The sequence below is a fragment of the Anneissia japonica genome, unplaced genomic scaffold, assembly GCF_011630105.1.
Source record: "Anneissia japonica isolate Jap-2015-1 unplaced genomic scaffold, ASM1163010v1 scaffold493_len2256704_cov171, whole genome shotgun sequence".
Lineage (NCBI taxonomy): Eukaryota > Metazoa > Echinodermata > Crinoidea > Comatulida > Comatulidae > Anneissia > Anneissia japonica.
Genome location: NW_022727062.1, coordinates 821,924 through 840,604, shown reverse-complemented (window position 1 = coordinate 840,604; position 18,681 = coordinate 821,924). Strand labels below are relative to the sequence as shown.

At 35.6% G+C, this 18,681-nt stretch overlaps 2 protein-coding genes across 2 annotated transcripts in view; one reads left to right on the top strand and one right to left on the bottom strand.

The window, feature by feature from the left end:
- The first annotated feature begins 2,669 nt into the window (after positions 1-2,669).
- On the top strand, positions 2,670-5,994 carry LOC117113499. Its single transcript, XM_033256850.1, has 3 exons — positions 2,670-2,879; positions 4,128-4,259; positions 4,449-5,994. Exons 1-3 carry the CDS (start codon positions 2,756-2,758, stop codon positions 4,550-4,552), a joined length of 360 nt encoding a protein of 119 aa, XP_033112741.1. The 5' UTR covers positions 2,670-2,755; the 3' UTR covers positions 4,553-5,994.
- Positions 5,995-6,005: 11 nt separating this feature from the next.
- The window catches only part of LOC117113412 (snake venom 5'-nucleotidase-like), a 13,122-nt gene continuing 446 nt past the window's right edge, over positions 6,006-18,681 (bottom strand). Inside the window, exons 2-10 of the mRNA XM_033256734.1 lie at positions 12,811-13,141; positions 12,116-12,329; positions 11,751-11,936; positions 10,827-11,030; positions 10,057-10,308; positions 8,460-8,615; positions 7,509-7,740; positions 6,808-7,031; positions 6,006-6,289 (exon numbers count right to left, since the gene is read on the bottom strand). Coding sequence (XP_033112625.1) covers positions 6,006-6,289; positions 6,808-7,031; positions 7,509-7,740; positions 8,460-8,615; positions 10,057-10,308; positions 10,827-11,030; positions 11,751-11,936; positions 12,116-12,329; positions 12,811-13,134 — 2,076 coding nt within the window. The 5' untranslated portion in view covers positions 13,135-13,141. The remainder of the gene's footprint in view (positions 6,290-6,807; positions 7,032-7,508; positions 7,741-8,459; positions 8,616-10,056; positions 10,309-10,826; positions 11,031-11,750; positions 11,937-12,115; positions 12,330-12,810; positions 13,142-18,681) is intronic.

Genomic DNA, 18,681 nt, shown 5'->3' with positions numbered 1-18,681 from the left:
TTTCAAAATTTATTGAAATAAATATATATATATATATATTGTGTTCTTTTTACATATTATTTTCAAAATTTATTGGGGGCCAGCAATCCATATTTATTCGTGACAAGTGCAGAATAAATGTATTTGCTTTTTCTTTCGACTGGTTCAGCTTCCTGTCAAGCTTTGGTCATTCGTGATCATTCGATCTAGAAGATCATGGAAAGAACTGCATGTGACCTATAGCATATTCAACTCATCTCTCGTCAGACAACCCCCTCCACCAACCTTTGTGCACACTTGTTGAATGAATTGACTTTTATATGAAAACGTTAAAATACATCAGAACAGATGAAGCTAGCTTGATCGACTCGTACCCCACATAGTATTAGGGCCAGAATAAGCCTTTGCCAGGGATTCAGCACTTTTTTAACCACTGACCTACTAATGCTACAATAATTGATGTATTGATAAGAAAAGAATAAGTACACATGGTGTTTGACAAAGATGATAATCAATTTGAACAATATTTCTTTTTTTTTATTACATTTTTTAAAGGATATATTTTCCTCTCTTCATTGAAGATAGAATTAATTATGCTACAAAATGAGCAGTAATCATATCCTCTCTTGAGGGTTAACCTTGGCTTCTGTTTTCATACACATTTGTGCTAAATTAAATTTTGACACAATGAAAAGAGTTTTAACTAAAACAAAGCGGCCTTTTCGCGAGACGTTTAGTAGCATACCTTCAAGAATACTTTATTGTCATCGATCAAACAAGGAAAGGAGATGATGTCCCTGACGAGACCGTTCTTCAAAAATTATTTTAAACAGGAGTTTTCAGGGGCCAAAACAGAGATGTCTGAAAGCCGGGGCCGAAAATGGAACCGAAAGTGTGGGATCGATCGAGATAACACCACCCTAAGGGGTCCGAGGGCATGCCCCGCGAAATGTTTGTTTTCTAGACGCCCGAAAATAACCTCTAAAGCGTTTTGGGCGATCAGTTTTTCCTTTTTCTTTTTTTCTTTTGTCTTTTTTTTTTTTTTTTTTAACTTCTTAAACGGGAACCGGGGCCGACCCGGCCCCTCTAAATCCGCCCCTGGCTTTCACCAGCTCAATCTACTTATTCCTGTGACCTTTTCTGCTTTTCAAATTCTGTGTAAACGTGTAAAGTTGTGTAATGTGTATAAATTTGTTTTGAGACTATCAATAAAAGATTTTTTTTAAGAAACCGGGGCCGACCCGGCCCCTCTAAATCCGCCCCTGGCTTTCACCAGCTCAATCTACTTCTTCATGTGACCTTTTCTGCTTTTCAAATTCTGTGTAAACATGTAAAGTTGTGTAATTGTATAAATTTGTTTTGAGACTATCAATAAAAGATTTTTTTAGACCAATTAGGCAGAGTTGTTTTTACTCTCTTGGTATAGGGGCATAATTTTACTTATTCTGAATATGAACATCAATGACGAGAAGAAACATATTCAAAGGATAAAGAAGCACAATAAAGAACCAAAATTGGCAAATTATTTTCATTGTTGTTCATACTGTTATAGTCCAGGTTAAGGGTTGTTTATATAACAATCTGACCGATGTGAGATAAGTGATTTAGGCCTATGTGTTATGAAGTAGTGTACTGAAATTATCATAAAATTATTGGGTTTGGTATAATCTCGAATAAATAAAAATATATGGCAATATTTAAATAATCATAAAAAAGTGGCTCAACTGCACTGGCTGATTTTGTGTACAGGATTCAGTTAAATTGATTGTATACGTCTGTCTACGGGTGTACTCACAACACCTATTTTCTGTACATACTCTCAACATTGTGGCTTCCTAGTTGCCTGGTAAAAGAAAATAAATATCATGATTATTACAAGTAGATATTATCAGTTGATTTATTAATTGATTTGATTTGGCAAAAAATTAAAAACCACTCCGTCGACCAATAACGGTGGAGTTAGTTCTGAGCGTATCGTCATTTAAAGCGATTCCGTGCGCACTGAGTTGCCATGTCATAGCCTCATGAAATGGACCTCTTATGCAGGGTCAATAAACTGACCAATCAGAGAAGAAATACGCACATGTCCCATAAACACTAATTTTCATGTATGTTTGTGCATAATTCTTTGCTGTCATAATGTTAGGACCTTAACAATAATATAATGGGCTTGCTTGGCAGATAGGTCAATTTCATTGCATTTTTTAACTCTGCTTGAAATGTACAAAATCTATACCGATATAAGGTATGTTTAATTGTATTACCATTTGTGAGCAGCAGTAAACCATATTGATAAACCCGATAGTCTTTGAAACACTCGAATCAAGGCAAGGTGCATCCGATGGGAAAAAAATGTTCCCTGTGTTATATACTAGTTTATGTATACATAAACTAGTATATAACGCAGGGTAAATGTTATACAAATAATTAACGTTTGTGAGTGCAAGGGAAATAACGTTTTCAAGAGCTGAATGGAACCCTTAATATTTCAACGAATAAAGATCTTCTTCCTATTACACTATAGGAAATTCATTATTCGTTTTATAACCAAGATATGAAAAAAGTTAGGTCTACCTTTCTTCTGAATGGAACAGTCGCTTGTATGCATGTTACGATTTTTAGGACGGGTGCGGAGTTTCCTTCCTCTGACTTATGTTTGCATCTACCACTATAAAAAAAACACTGTAGCTCTGACTAACAATCTTTACATCTACTTACACAAAAAAATCTTCCAAATAAACTTGAAGCAGGCAACACCAAGAACATTATTGAAGAGATGAATATTGCGGATGAAATCCTTGCGAAGGAATTGACTAAATTTGATATTCAAGAAATTCCTCCTCAGAAAGATGTTGGAGTGCAGTGTGAATCTAACAATTATCCCCTTGCAACTGATCTCCGTAAGACATTTTTTTATAAGTATTTTGTGGAGTATGGGAGAGCAATTAGGAAAATACAGGTTAGACGTTGAGTATAAGAAAGGCGTATTTAGGAGTCTTGAAATAGGTAGGGGAAGGGGCTCGATGATTAACAGTCGTCTATCCTTGGGGTGCACCGATGTGCCCCGAAATATTCTTGCGCTTACCCTTATCGATCCCCTTTCTTCCTCCCCCCCCCCCCCCCCACACTCAAGTAGTTAAAATTTAAAAACATCTCAAATCACCCCATTTTGCAAGCTTTCACCCCATCACCTTAATATTAAACTCCCCTTTTTACCTTCGCGCCCCTATCGGCCACCCCTCCCCCACCCTCATTTCAATTCTCGTAGCTACGCCACGGGTGATAATGTGAGGGCGCTAACTTCCAAAATATTGTGATATGAGGTGATATTTATCGAGTGTGATTTTTTTTTCTTTGAACATTATCAGTTGGGGGTGGGGGACGACTGGAGGAGGGCTACTTTTTAGGTGTAAGAAAATTTGTTGAAACCGTTGGAGATTATTGGACTTCAAAGAAAGTGTTTCGGAAGCATATGGAGACAAAAAAAATATATGAATTTAAGATAGATGAAGGGAATTTTAGAAATGTCTTAAAAGAAGATGTTTTGTCTTGAGCATTTCCACCTTCTTTTTTTTTTTAAAGAAAATTGATTGAAACTGTTGGAGCTGATTGGTCTTCAACGAAAGTGTTTCAGAAGGATAGGGATACAGAAAAAAAATATATGAATTTAAGATTGATGAAGGGAATTATAGAAGTACATGTCTTAAATGAAGATGTTTTGTCCTGAGCATTTCCACACTTTTTTTTTTCAAATCATTTCAAAAATTAGACATTGCAGGCCAAAAAATGAAATTGAGGAGTGGGAGAAAAATGACTAAGACATTAACGATTATCAGAGACTTCAAGCCTTCTTCATCAGACATGTGAAAGGCTTCAGCCACAGAAGCCTTCAAAGTCTCCTTCATCAGATGTGGGAACGACTCTAGAGTGAAGCCTCTTGGCTATGCTGAGAAACCTTTAAAAATGTATAATTAACGATTCTATTTTAATCTTTATAATTATTTTCACTTCTTTTTATTTTGTGGTTTTGGTTTCCGTTCCATCTTTACACTTGCCTGATAGCGCTTAGAGACTTTTTGTATTTTGCGCTCTATAAATTAATAACCATTAACCATTAACCATTATTTTTTTCTTAAATACGGCTACAGCTTTGGTTAGTTTTGAATGGTACAATCAATCAAAATGGATTTCTAAATCGTTCATACTCGAATCAGGATGTTATTTGAGACTTAATGATGTTAAGAATGCATTCAAGATGAATGAAGTTGAAATTTACATCGGTAAGAAGTAGGGCTACATTAAGATTATTCATAATATGATTGTTGTTGTAGCTGTTTTGTTTTGTTTTGTTTTGTTTTTAGTCGTTGTCGATGGTGATGATACTGCAATTTGTTTTAAACTTATATAGATAGTAGACTACTAGTAAGTTTTACAACTAAGAAATGCAGTTTGTTTCTATTCTTTTTCAGGTAACAAGTGGGTGTACCTTACTGAGGATAATGGTGGCTTTGTTAAGATAAAATTCAAACCCGGATCTAAATATGCTTTGATAGCTTCTCATGGTGATATGTGATGCCCTGCAGACATTCTCCAAAATTATTAAATGAATATTGAAGCAGCAATAAACTAAAATAATATATTATACATAAAATTTATTTAAACCACTTAAATTATATTTACCGAATTGACTTTTAACAATCGGTGTGTTAGATCTCTATCTGTAAGTTCCTCTCGGAAATGTTCTTGATACATATAAATACTAGGCCTATGAAACAACACTAGCACAAACATAACACATGAATTTACAAATTCATACATACTGAGACTTTTATATCGCAATGTATGGCAATTCATTACCACAATGCACACCCAATCGTAGATATATTTAGAATCGTAAAATATTTACATAATATAGGCCTATACAGTGCTGTGGCGGATCCAGAAATTTAAATAGAGGGAACCCGGAAGGACATTCACGGATGCGACCGGTGACCAGACCAGTAAGAAAATTTATGATTATGGCACATCCAGATGGCCGGAAATGTACTCTCAGACCTAAATGTTATAATTTTCCTTTTTTCTCAACTTTATTTTTCTAATTTTGACAAATTTAGTGGGGCCCGGGCCGGCTCGCCTCCTTTGAATCCGCCACTGCAGTTGTGTAATGGGCCTACCTTTCAGCTCTCACGGATTAAAGCAAGCAATTCATAATTCTTACTGGACCCCGGGATAGTAATTGAAATTTATTGTCACAGGGGACGGCTCATGGTCCCTGTGGAAATAAAAATCGGCCATGCAGGGCCCTGCAGAAAAACGTTAAAATAAACTGAAATAGTACGTGATGCTAGCTGGATCCCTACCCCACATTGTATTAGGGATAGAATAAGTACACATTGTGTACGACAAAGACATAGAATAGGCCTATATTCAATTTGAACAACAATATTTAATCATTTTCATCTTCTATTTTATTTTGTTAAGGGATACATTGTTTTCCCCTCGTCATTGAAGATAAAATATATTATGCAACAATATGAGCAGCGATCGTATCCTTAAATTAAGAGTGAACATTGACTACGATACTGTTTTCATGATACATTTGTACTGAATTCAATTGTGACCTAATAAAAAGAAGAGATACAACGTGTAGCACTAAAACAAAGCGGCTTTTCGCGAGGTGGTGGAAGCATAATATCAAAAATCAAATTTCATAGGGCATCTACCAAACAAGTAAAGGACATTGTTTTAAACAATTATTTTAGACATGAGCCTTCACCAGCTCAAGCTAGCTTCTTGAGATTAATTTTTTTTTTTTCCAAAGCCAATCAGGCACATATGTTTTATATTTTCTGTCTTGGCTATCAGGGGCATACTATGGTCAAGCCAGTAAATATAGCAATATGACTCGTGTGAAAGATGTGTTTCAAATCTGGAGAAGTACTGACAATATTAGAAACTGTTAGGATTTTGTACTATTTTCAACAAATAAATATATTAAGCAACATTAAAATTGTCCCATCATCACTTCACATTACCAATCCAATTTTGTTTTTCTCACCGACAGGGACAGATTGTCTTATGCCTCCACCGTTCCACAGTGCGATCCCAACTCGGCTCCAACGTAGTTCATCCGGTTCCACCAGGTTCATGGCGACAAATGCTTCGGTGACTAGATTCCCAAGATTACATTCAGACTTCCGACAAACATTCCTATCACCCTGGAGGAAGACATTCGTGCGGCCGACTACCTTTCCGATTTGATCTTTTACTGGTTCGGCCCATTTCTCAATCTCAGATAATATTGTTGAATCTATAGTACAGTATACAATACAGACTTTTTATGTGTTGTACATTATAGCAATGCTAACACTCCGTTTCACACTCAGCACTTTTTTGTTTAGTTTTAGAAGCTAGTCTCATTGTAATTTCTCAATTCGACTAACAAAATTGCTGTTTACATGTAATATTTTTTCCCAAGGTTTGTTGCACTGTTGGTTCAATAATTTCAGTTATTCTCTTAGTTTTAATTGATGGAAGTATATAAACTTGTATTATTTAGTTAATCCTTTAAAGGAAATTATGTTATATTAATTGTGATCTTGTTCACTCTGTAGTTTCATTTGGAAGTAAATTTTATCAATTATTATTATTAACAATCAACTGTACATCGATTTAATTTTCCATAGCTCTTCTACACTATCAAAAAACTGTTGTACGCCCATATAGAGTCATCGAGTATCTATATGGTCATGATGTGATGTCATCATGACCATATTTAGGAAAGTCACATGTTTTTCTCAAGATTTGATATTCTGGTCAGGGCTTTACCTTGTGCGACTGTGTGGTCCAACAGAATTGGATTGCCTGTCCATGATGTTATTTCACCTTCACTGTCAAACACAACATTCAGATATCCAAGGTACTTGCCGAAGGTGTAGTCTTGCACTACAAGTACATTTGAATTGGGACTATGAGACGGGTTTATTACTATCGGATACGGCCCATCGACTTTCTCTGTTGAAGGCGGATCCCCTATAGTAAGAAATGATAATCTTGGTTCATAATAGTATATTATTATTCATCAGCAACATAAACTTGTCTAATTTAATTATACGACCGTAAAACCTAAACAGCCCATTGGGATTAATCTCGGGAAGAAGCCCTGTCTCTTATACACATCTCTCACAGCAAACTATACTGCCCAAGCCCAATAAAAAAATAAATTCTCATATGAAAAAGTGGTAAAACATTTAGGAAATAAAAAGAAAAATAATCAAAAAATAATCACAGACACAAATAGACGGATATGAGGATAGATTCGTAACCCATTAGTGTTTGAAAAAAAAAATAGAACTAAGGTAGGTGCAAGATGCATCAAATAATGGAAAGATTAAAACTGCATTATATGTGCCATGTAATTTAAAATAATATTAAATGTTTGTATAAAAAATAGAAAAGTACAGTAAATGCAAAGACATACTGAAACTCAATTTGCTCCTGGATATCGTAGCATAACCAGTTATGTTAACCTAGTAAAATCTTTATGAGAATCCAAATTACCTGTGACATATGACAGTTTGTTATCACTAATCATCGAGTAACCATCGCCGCCGTTTGCTATGTAATCGCTTACTATAATATTGTATATCTCGTCATCTACGAGTGGTTTGTATTCTGGAACTGTGCATTCTGTGCAAACGGCCTCCACATCAACAACTCTACTACCTGGTTGTTTTGTAACATCATATGTTACATGTAAGCCTTAATGAAAATAATTACAAATCTATAACACAAATATATATTTTACATATTTCATACTTCATATTAATAAAAACTAATATTTTATAGCAATAAAATACTAGTGATTATATGGAGAAATAATTTATATGCAAAATATGAATAATAATGCAGTAAAAAATTTTATAAAATGTCATTTAGGCATATGTTAATTAGACGAAGGAAATAATTTCTAGTTTTTATATTAAATCTATAACAGGCCTACATATACCAGCTAGTAATTCAAATATTTAACTTATAGTGTTATTTACACCTCCCTGGTGTTATATTGTATTATTTATTGGTATGACACAGGCTGTATAAATAGGTTTAAAGAGGATTAAGGGAATACTTAATTTGACGGTTGGTAACTAGGGCGAAGGATGTGCTCTACACGCCATTTTCCCCAGATGTTGAATATAGAATGATATGTATATAAGCCGTTCCCGATTATTTCGTCAAACACATTCTTTGTCTTAAAAATCCGTTTGTACAGTACATATGATTCTAAAATGTATATTATTATTGCAAAATAAAGGTTCCCTCCAATTAAACAGACTTTCGGGACCGGGTTTCTATGGTTTCTTAGCACCGTTGGTCTCTAATTAGAATAATAAAGATAAAATACATTTGTTAATATGGGCGGACAACAGGAAGTGGTCTTTAATTGGAGGGGTCTTTCGAGGGAGACCTGTAGTACCTACCTGTCATTTGTAGGAACTCTCCTCCCAAATTGTCCGTGCCGTACTTGTACACCGAGAATTCAAGTGCTTCGCGAATGTATTTTCCTTTAATCTCAACGATATCAACTGTGTTGCCAAACGGTAACACCATGTTCAAATCGCCGATTGTAATACGACCTGTGGATACAGATGAGTATATAAACATTATAATATTTCGTTATAATTTACAACAACGAATCAACATTTTAAAAAATACATATCGATGGGATTTAGTGCAATTTCCAGGACTAGTACGGTATGCGCTTGCTGTTGTTACCCATTGTTGCATTATTGTGGTGGTACATTGTGAATCCATTTCACTTCTTTCTGGTGCTTTATCATATGTAACCATTTTAAAACGTATGGGTGAAACTTGGAAACAATAAACCTTTCTGCAGTGTCAATCAAACCTGCCAATTGACCAATCAAAACAGGACAATATTACGCTGTTGTATGTGGGAGCCTTAGTAATAATATCAAAGGGCGGGATTTAGCTGAATGATTCATTCTGCAGTGTGTGTTGCTGTACGATTTGAACCTAGGAGAATTGTGATAAGACGTGAGCTCTATCCTATACAATTAATAATGCGTTGTTTGATCTTTATTAAACAATGTTGGAGTACGCTAGTCCCACATGCTATATTTTCAAATTTGATATAGGCCTACATGCAGAATGCATATTTATTTTATTTGTCGTGTGATGAGTAATATGAACTTCATTTCCTAGGTCTGGACTCAATAAAATACTCCGACAAAAAGGTTAAAAAGTCGACTGCTTTTATCAAATTGAATTCATTATTATGTACAAATCCAACTCGTCTTCATAGCATTATACATAATTACGCCGATAATGAATATTTCACAAGGTAGCTTCTGGCTAGTAGGTCCGTAATTACCTCTATTAAACTCGATTATGAAGGAAATGGTTCTATTGCCGAATTAATATCGGCTAACGGGTAGCATTAGCAATTAAATGATGCTAGCGCGCTGATTGCTGGTTTATATAATTGTACTTTTGTCTGTTTGAAATGTGATTGATGATATCAAATTGAAAACACGTACTCTTTAATATTTCATTCGAATAGTAATCATGCAAAATATCGACAGAGGTGATTTCGTTAACCTCTTTGACCTTAACCTGTTTGAGTAAGTATAAGGCTAGATAATTTATTTGCAAGAAACAGAATGAATATGCTGTGTAGTCACCATCAGAAATATAATGCTTTTGCATTTCCAATAACAGTTGTATTAATAGCCCGGTGATAATGAGATGCGAAGATCTCCCCGATGCTTCCATGTCAAATTAAAAGGTACCCAAGGTCTTTTCAGTATATAAAATCACATTTATTCGATAAACATTACAGCATAATAAAAAGGAAAGCATTTTGAAAGCTTCCTGGGGCTAACATTCTTAAAATAAATGACAAGGGAGGGGATAAAGCTCAGATTACAAATGAAAGGAAAAATCTAGATAAGGTGACAGAGAACATTCCCTTGTAATGTAGGATTCCAAACTTGCAGGGTCAACCCCTTGCACCATCATCACTTCACATTACCAATCCAATTTTGTTTTTCTCACCGACAGGGACAGATTGTCTTATGCCTCCACCGTTCCACAGTGCGATCCCAACTCGGCTCCAACGTAGTTCATCCGGTTCCACCAGGTTCATGGCGACAAATGCTTCGGTGACTAGATTCCCAAGATTACATTCAGACTTCCGACAAACATTCCTATCACCCTGGAGGAAGACATTCGTGCGGCCGACTACCTTTCCGATTTGATCTTTTACTGGTTCAGCCCATTTCTCAATCTCAGATAATATTGTTGAATCTATAGTACAGTATACAATACAGACTTTTTATGTGTTGTACATTATAGCAATGCTAACACTCCGTTTCACTCAGCACTTTTTTGTTTAGTTTTAGAAGCTAGTCTCATTGTAATTTCTCAATTCGACTAACAAAATTGCTGTTTACATGTAATATTTTTGCTCAAGGTTTGTTGCGCTGTTGCGTTCAATAATTTCAGTTATTCTCTTAGTTTTAATTGATGGAAGTATATAAACTTGTATTATTTAATTAATCCTTTAATGGAAAGTATGTTATATTGTGATCTTGTTCACTCTGTAGTTTCATTTGGAAGTAAATTTTATCAATTATTATTAACAATCAACTGTACATCGATTTAATTTTCCATAAGCTCTTCTACACTATCAAAAAACTGTTGTATGCCCATATAGCTTAGAGTCATGGTGTACCTATATATGGTCATGATGTGATGTCATCATGACCATATTTAGGAAAGTCACATGTTTTTGTCAAGATTTGATATTCTGGTCAGGACTCTACCTTGTGCGACTGTGTGGTCCAACAGAATTGGATTGCCTGTCCATGATGTTATTTCACCTTCACTGTCAAACACAACATTCAGATATCCAAGGTACTTGCCGAAGGTGTAGTCCTGCACTACAAGCACATTTGAATTGGGACTATGAGACGGGTTTATTACTATCGGATATGGCCCATCGACTTTCTCTGTTGAAGGCGGATCCCCTACAGTAAGAAATGATAATCTTGGTTCATAATAGTATATTATTATTCATCAGCAACATAAACTTGTCTAATTTAATTATACGACCGTAAAACATAAACAGCCCATTGGGATTAATCTCGGGAAGAAGCCCATCTCGAAAAGAAGTCCCCCTCTTTAATTTTAAAAATAATCTCGAAAGAAGCCCATTGCTTCTATTTGAGGATTTACGGTATATTTTCACTCTGAATTAGCAAATGACACGCTAATGTCCATAAACAAAACAAAGCAAAAAAAGATGAATAAAAAATCAAGTAATTTTTTTATTGTATAATATGCTCTACCGAAAGGTGCATAATACACATATGGCCTAATAATAAATTTGATAAGATAATATTAAAGTTTTATATCGTACTGATATATTGTTATATTATGGAGGCTTCATTTTGAATAGATTATCTAAATACACAGTAATTTTATTATTTATTTCAGTATAAGAGCGACAAGAACACTGCCAGGGGCTGAAAATACGTGCTTTACAATGGAAAAGATAAAACCACTAAGAAGGATACACTAGTATAATACTAAATGTATTGCGATCTTCAAATGAATGTTCTCTTAAGCGGAACAGAAAGAGAGAAAGGTCTTGAGGTAAAACATTTATTAATTTAGAATTTTAAAATCATTTAAAAGGTGAACATTTTGTACAGTGAGGGAGCCACTCAAACATAATGAGGATTTACCGTCGTAGAGAAATGAATTTGAATGACCGCCGATGACGACATCTACTCCTTTGACTTCATTCGCAATCTTCTTATCGATTGGTAGTCCTGAATGACCGACTGCTATTATTTTGTTGATTCCTAACCTCTTCAGCCTATCCACTTCCTTCTGTACAGCAGGTACCTCGGCGCTAAAATGTACGTCTCCTGTTATTACGTAAATTATAATTATTGTATTATGAGATTATGATAAATATTATTGGCAAAAAAACCCAGGCATATCAATGATTTGGCGTAAACATTTCGTTCTTTGTGCTCTTTAAGACATTTATATAAACATTTTCTAATTTAATTTTATAAAGGTAAAGTAATTATTATCAGCTTACGTGTTTTAGATATTATATCTGTGTCGTAGTATGTGTAACCAACAACGCCAATGCGTTCGTCTCGCACAGTGAGAACCGCAGACTTATTGATAAGACCATCTAATACTGGTTCCTCAGAGGCATCCATGTTGGCACTGAGTAGTGGGAAGGACACATTTCTTACAAAAGGTTCTAGGCCATCTGGAGAGTTATCAAACTCGTGATTTCCGACGGCCTGTGATAGTAACGCAATAGTCAAGAAAAAATATTACTGTACATCCGCAAGACATCTGTTCAGTGTTGCAGCACTGTTCGGATATCAAAGTATATGAGAGAGCAGCTTAGCTCAGTCGGCTAACCTGGTGGTAGCCACTGTGTGTGCGCTGAACCGTGGAGATCTCTAGGTCCCCGGTTCAATTCCCATCGCTGCCTCTCCGTGTTTCAGCTAGAGGGCTGAAATACAAGTTAAAATAGCGCACCGTCTTTCGGATGAGACGTTTAAGCCGTTGGTCCCGTGTGCATTTATGGCCCATGTGCACGTTAAAGAACACAGTACACTCTTCGGAAAAGAGTAGGGGATTGTCTCCCGGTGTACTATCCAAGGACTCCACTGGAAATAAGTCTTCTTTTAGACTTTCGTGGGCTATCCTTGGTGTTTACACCGAATAAATCCAATCCAATCCAATAAAACTAGGAAGTAAAAGGAACTAACTTACCATCGCATCATATCCAAGACTGGTCATGAAATATGCCGCTGCCATCCCCCAATAGTACAAAAACCACAAGGTTCCCTGGAATTGATCACCTGCGTCCAACAGCAAAACGTCCGCGACTTCTCGGATCTCGCGTATTTTGGTCATGCGTCGGGCCACGCCGCCAAAGCACTCGTTTTTGAGAGCTTCGGCTTCGTCGCAGATTCCTCCGTGTTTGTCGTGCTGTTCCAATCGAGCATGAACATCATTTGTGTGGAGTATAGTCAGATTGAACGCTGATCCAGCAACTGAGATTAAACTTAGCAGCAAAAGTTGATACAATATCATTTCTATTCTGTACATTAAAATCACTATTGAAATAAATGCAAAGATGTGTTAGATCATTTCACGACCATTAATCTAACCTCTTAGACAAATTAAAACACAAAAGATGCTCTAATTAAATTTAGTCTTATAATGAGGATTACGGAGTGCAGTGTTGTTCTTGCTCTTAAGAGAAAATCCTGTAACATTGTTATGAATTGAACGCTGCAATATTACTTAGATGAAACAACAACATTGACAATTGACTGCCCGACTTACTAGTATGTAATTGTACTGCACTTTTATATATTTTTACTCGACTATAATGCAATTTTTGCAATTTTATCGGTTTTCATATTTATGTTTTATATCATTTTACGCATAGGTTAACTTATTTTATATCGTATCTTTGTAATTGTATTTTAGTATGGCGTTGTTTTTATTGTGAACCTGGGAAAACAAATTTCATTTACTTTGTATATGACAATAAATTGAACTTGAACTTGTAGCTCACTGTATCTAGTGGCGTAGTATTGACATGGGGGAGAGGTAGACTAATGGAAATATATTCGTCTGTGCAGGTAATTCAGTACAGACGATTTTTTTCATAAACCAAAGCAATGTGAATTACCCTCGTGTTCGAACTTACGACCTTTCGGTTGAAAGTACTAAAGCATTAACTGCGTCAAATGCGTCCTCAAAATAATGAAAGTTTTACGCTCTTAAAACTTCAACAAAGTAATAGGCGCAGACATTCCGTCTATCTGTGACATATGTGATAAGGCTATAGAGAAAAAACTAAAATGTATAATTAATTAAAGTCCATCCTCTGATTAATTATTAATTTCAGTAAATCAGGTAAAATTATTTTATCAATTAAGAAGACTGAGCGTCATAACAAATCATTTCTTCTGTGTGCAATAATGGAATAAATCGGGCGCTGATATGATGCGATGTCTACCATTCGGCGCCAGCAGGCATCGGGGGCATGTATGCTGTTGAAAACACTCCTTTGAAAACTAATTTTTGAAAATGCCATTTTCAGAAATCTAGAGGTAACAATTTGTTCACCTCAACCACAACCACTGATAAGTGGATATTTTTGTGGTAGGATAATTTCAATTTTTTTTTCAAAATTCTAAAATAAAATGGAGAAGAAAATAAAATTATATTCAAATTTAAGTCTCAGAGTGCCATTTCTGACCATCTAAAGGTGCCATAATTATTTTTATTTTACATCAGCCCCAGCCATTCTATTTCAAATCCACCACAATAAAAGAAAATGGGTGGGCTAACATAGAAAAAATTTATGTCGGACCATGTTTATCTTTTGAGACGAATGAAATGAAATAATGATCATGATCATGATGATGATCATCATCATCATCATGAAGAGGATGTTATTCTATACTTGTGTATGGTTGTGAGTCGCTTGGAGTAATCTGTCGGGTTTATAATTGAGCTTCAGCTCAGTTTACGGATCCACATAGGTGTTTTTTTTTTCTTGTGTCTATGCAACTCATGATTGAAATCAGTTAAGTAACATTTTGATTAATGTAGGTAGATAGTGCTACATCTAGATAGCATTGTACATTAACTGTATATACGTGAAATGACAAATCTAAGCACTTTAAAGTTTTCGCCGCCAACGTTAACCTTAACTTTAACGTTAGTACCCAACATGCGCAAACACGATAACTCGCCTCTTTTGTAAACAAATCGAAATACGCATGCGCAAACCCGTAACTAACGTACGTAGAGCACGTAAAACCCTGAAATTAACGTACTCCGCAACGCAAGATGAATAAATTATGACTTCATCCGTTAAGGTTAACGACGTCGTGCGGCGAAAACTACCTATTAACTCTAGCTTTCGCCCACACAATGGACTTCATCCGGATGAAGTCCACTGTGTGAACGAAAGCATAGAGCTAACTATCATAATTAATCTTTAAAGTGCTGAGATTTGTCCATTTTTTCACTCTTGAAAATGTTCTATAAAGAACGAAACGTAGAATCAGTTATGGCTTCACGTCTCCTATTCTTCGGAGTCACCATACTCATACTCCATTTTTGCGAATAATCAGATCCTTTGGTTATTGTCATTTCTTATATTCTTCTATGAAACAAAATATCGCAGCAACACCTTTTATTTATCATATATACACTAGATTTGTTTATCTTTAAGAATAAATATTATACCTGTCTCTTATACACATCTAGATGTGTATAAGAGACAGGTTTTTATATTTATAATGTTTTATATCATTTTACGCATAGGCTAACTTATTTTATATCGTATCTTTGTAATTCTATTTTAGTATGGCGTTGTTTTTATTGTGAACCTTGGGAAAAAAATTTCATTTACTTTGTATATGACAATAAATTGAACTTGAAATTGTAGCTCACTGTATCTAGTGGCGTAGTATTGACATGGGGAGAGGTAGAATAACGGAAATATATTCGTCTGAGAAGGTAATTCAGTACCAGACGATTTTTTCATAAACCGAAGCAATGTGAATTGCCCTAGTGAACTTACGACCTTTCGGTTGAAAGTACTAAAACATTAACTGCGTCAAATGCGTCCTCAAAATAATGAAAGTTTTACTCTCTTAAAACTTCAAGAAAGTAATAGGCGCAGACATTCCGTCTATCTATGACATATGTGATAAGGCTATAGAGAAAAAACTAAAATGTATAATTAATTAAAGTCCATCCTCTGATTAATAATATTAATTTCAGTAAATCAGGTAAAATTATTTTATCAATTAAGAAGACGGAGCTTATAAAAAGATTGAATTCGCGCCCGGACTATAGGGGGCCGGCTATAGGCAGTTTTTGTCAAAGAAAATTTGGTAGAAATTTGGTAGAGTAGAAAGTGCTAACATGAATCAGTCATTTTTGTATTATAGCAGTTTAGTTTTAGATTACTGTATTCATCTCAATCTGTACCATATCATCACCTCCACCCCCGCCTCTCGCCCACTCCACTTCCAGTATATGCTGGGGCGCTAACGGTACCGTGTCGCTTGCCTTGTTGGCCATTTTTAAGACTGTATACTCAATCGTTCGTTCAGATTCGACTCGGAAGTTCGGACATAAACGTAAAATTAAAACAAAAACACCACGTCTGAATGATTCAGGGGTGTATCCAGGATTCTTTTCTGGGTGGGTCGTGATCATAATTTTTTTGACAGTTTTACAATGAAATAACAGCAATAACAGAATAAGATGTCAATACAATTTGCTTAAAGCGGATGGCAGGCTCAGTTTCAATATTTCTGGAATTGACGTCACGCAATTGGTAAGGTTTTATGTCATTGTGAAAAGGCCCTAGAAAAAATGTCTGGAAAAATATGGACCTTTGAATTTTTTTTTATTTTTTTTTTTGGAGGGGGGGGGGAGTGGGTCGTACGACATTCCCGAACCCGCCCGAACCCCCCTTTGCATACACCCATGTGGTTTGAATCTGCAATGATAATAAGGTTGATGAGAAATTAACTATGGTTAGGCCTATCACTCGACAGTGATTTACTGTAGTTAACTTTTGAGGTGTTCCACATCTCATGTTTATCTTTTGAGACGAATGAAATGAAATAATGATCATGATCATGATGATGATCATCATCATCATCATGAAGAGGATGTTATTCTATACTTGTGTATGGTTGTGAGTCGCTTGGAGTAATCTGTCGGGTTTATAATTGAGCTTCAGCTCAGTTTACGGATCCACATAGGTGTTTTTTTTTTCTTGTGTCTATGCAACTCATGATTGAAATCAGTTAAGTAACATTTTGATTAATGTAGGTAGATAGTGCTACATCTAGATAGCATTGTACATTAACTGTATATACGTGAAATGACAAATCTAAGCACTTTAAAGTTTTCGCCGCCAACGTTAACCTTAACTTTAACGTTAGTACCCAACATGCGCAAACACGATAACTCGCCTCTTTTGTAAACAAATCGAAATACGCATGCGCAAACCCGTAACTAACGTACGTAGAGCACGTAAAACGCTGAAATTAACGTACTCCGCAACGCAAGATGAATAAATTATGACGTCATCCGTTAAGGTTAACGACGCCGTGCGGCGAAAACTACCTATTAACTCCAGCTTTCGCCCACACAATGGACTTCATCCGGATGAAGTCCACTGTGTGAACGAAAGCATAGAGCTAACTATCATAATTAATCTTTAAAGTGCTGAGATTTGTCCATTTTTTCACTCTTGAAAATGTTCTATAAAGAACGAAACGTAGAATCAGTTATGGCTTCACGTCTCCTATTCTTCGGAGTCACCATACTCATACTCCATTTTTGCGAATAATCAGATCCTTTGGTTATTGTCATTTCTTATATTCTTCTATGAAACAAAATATCGCAGCAACACCTTTTATTTATCATATATACACTAGATTTGTTTATCTTTAAGAATAAATATTATACAATCCGCCAAATATTTTATTTAGGCCTATATCAAATACCGGTGTATTGTATAAGATATAATTATCATGAATCAGATGCGGAACTCGAAACGTTCCTGTTGCAAAGGCACGTTCATTGAGTGAATCCACCTTCAGATAAACAATAGCCAATCCAAAAATTTATATCAGGAATTTTTTAAAGAGGTTAAATATGATGATGGCTGTAAATTAATTAAAACGTAATATCGCGGTAAAGCCACTTTATTAGACCGTATGAAAGCTTAGAAAGTACTCTGGGTTACTGGAAATTATCAGTGAAATACTAAAGGACTAATAGTAATGTACTTTAGTTGGCCGAATCAAACTATTTGAACATACAGTTGTGTATCAAATGCATTAGAAATATTTCGCAGAGTATGGTAAGCCTACACCGTTATTTCGTCGTTTTTAGAGATTACAATCTTATCTATTTAAAATCCATTGCTTTCCAAACACCGATTGTTTGTAATTTGCTCCATTTCAATTCTGAGTATTTTTTAACGGTAACTATAAGGTTTTCAGTTTTGCTTCTGTGAGGAGATGGACTGAAGCAATGAAGGATTCCAACCACCTGTCATTCCCAGAAAGAATTGTTGATAGAGATGACGGATGGATGGATTTATTCGGTGTAAACACCAAGGATAACACACGAAAGTATAGAAGGCGACGTAATTTCTGTGTGGTTCTTTCGAGTCGTGAATTGGGCAGTACGCCGGGAGACAATCCCCTACTCTTTTCTGCAGAGAGTGCGTTCTTTAAAGTGCACATGGGCCGTATTGCCCACGGGACCAACGGCTTAACGGCTCATTCGAAAAAGACGGTGCACTATCGTAACTTGCATTTCAGGAGACCAAGGGAGTTGAACCATGGACTTGATCTCTACGGTTCAGTGCACACACTGTACCTCCATCAGTTTAGCCGACTGAGCTAAGCTCTTCTCTTGATTTATGTGACTACACTGCAGTTTTTGGAGAAGATTTCGTAGTCTTATCATTTGTCTGATAGGCCTACTTTAGATGTTAAATTATGAATTTAATATCAGCAATAGTTCAATAGTTTAATATTTAATATAGGCCTATTACACACACACACACACCCTCACATA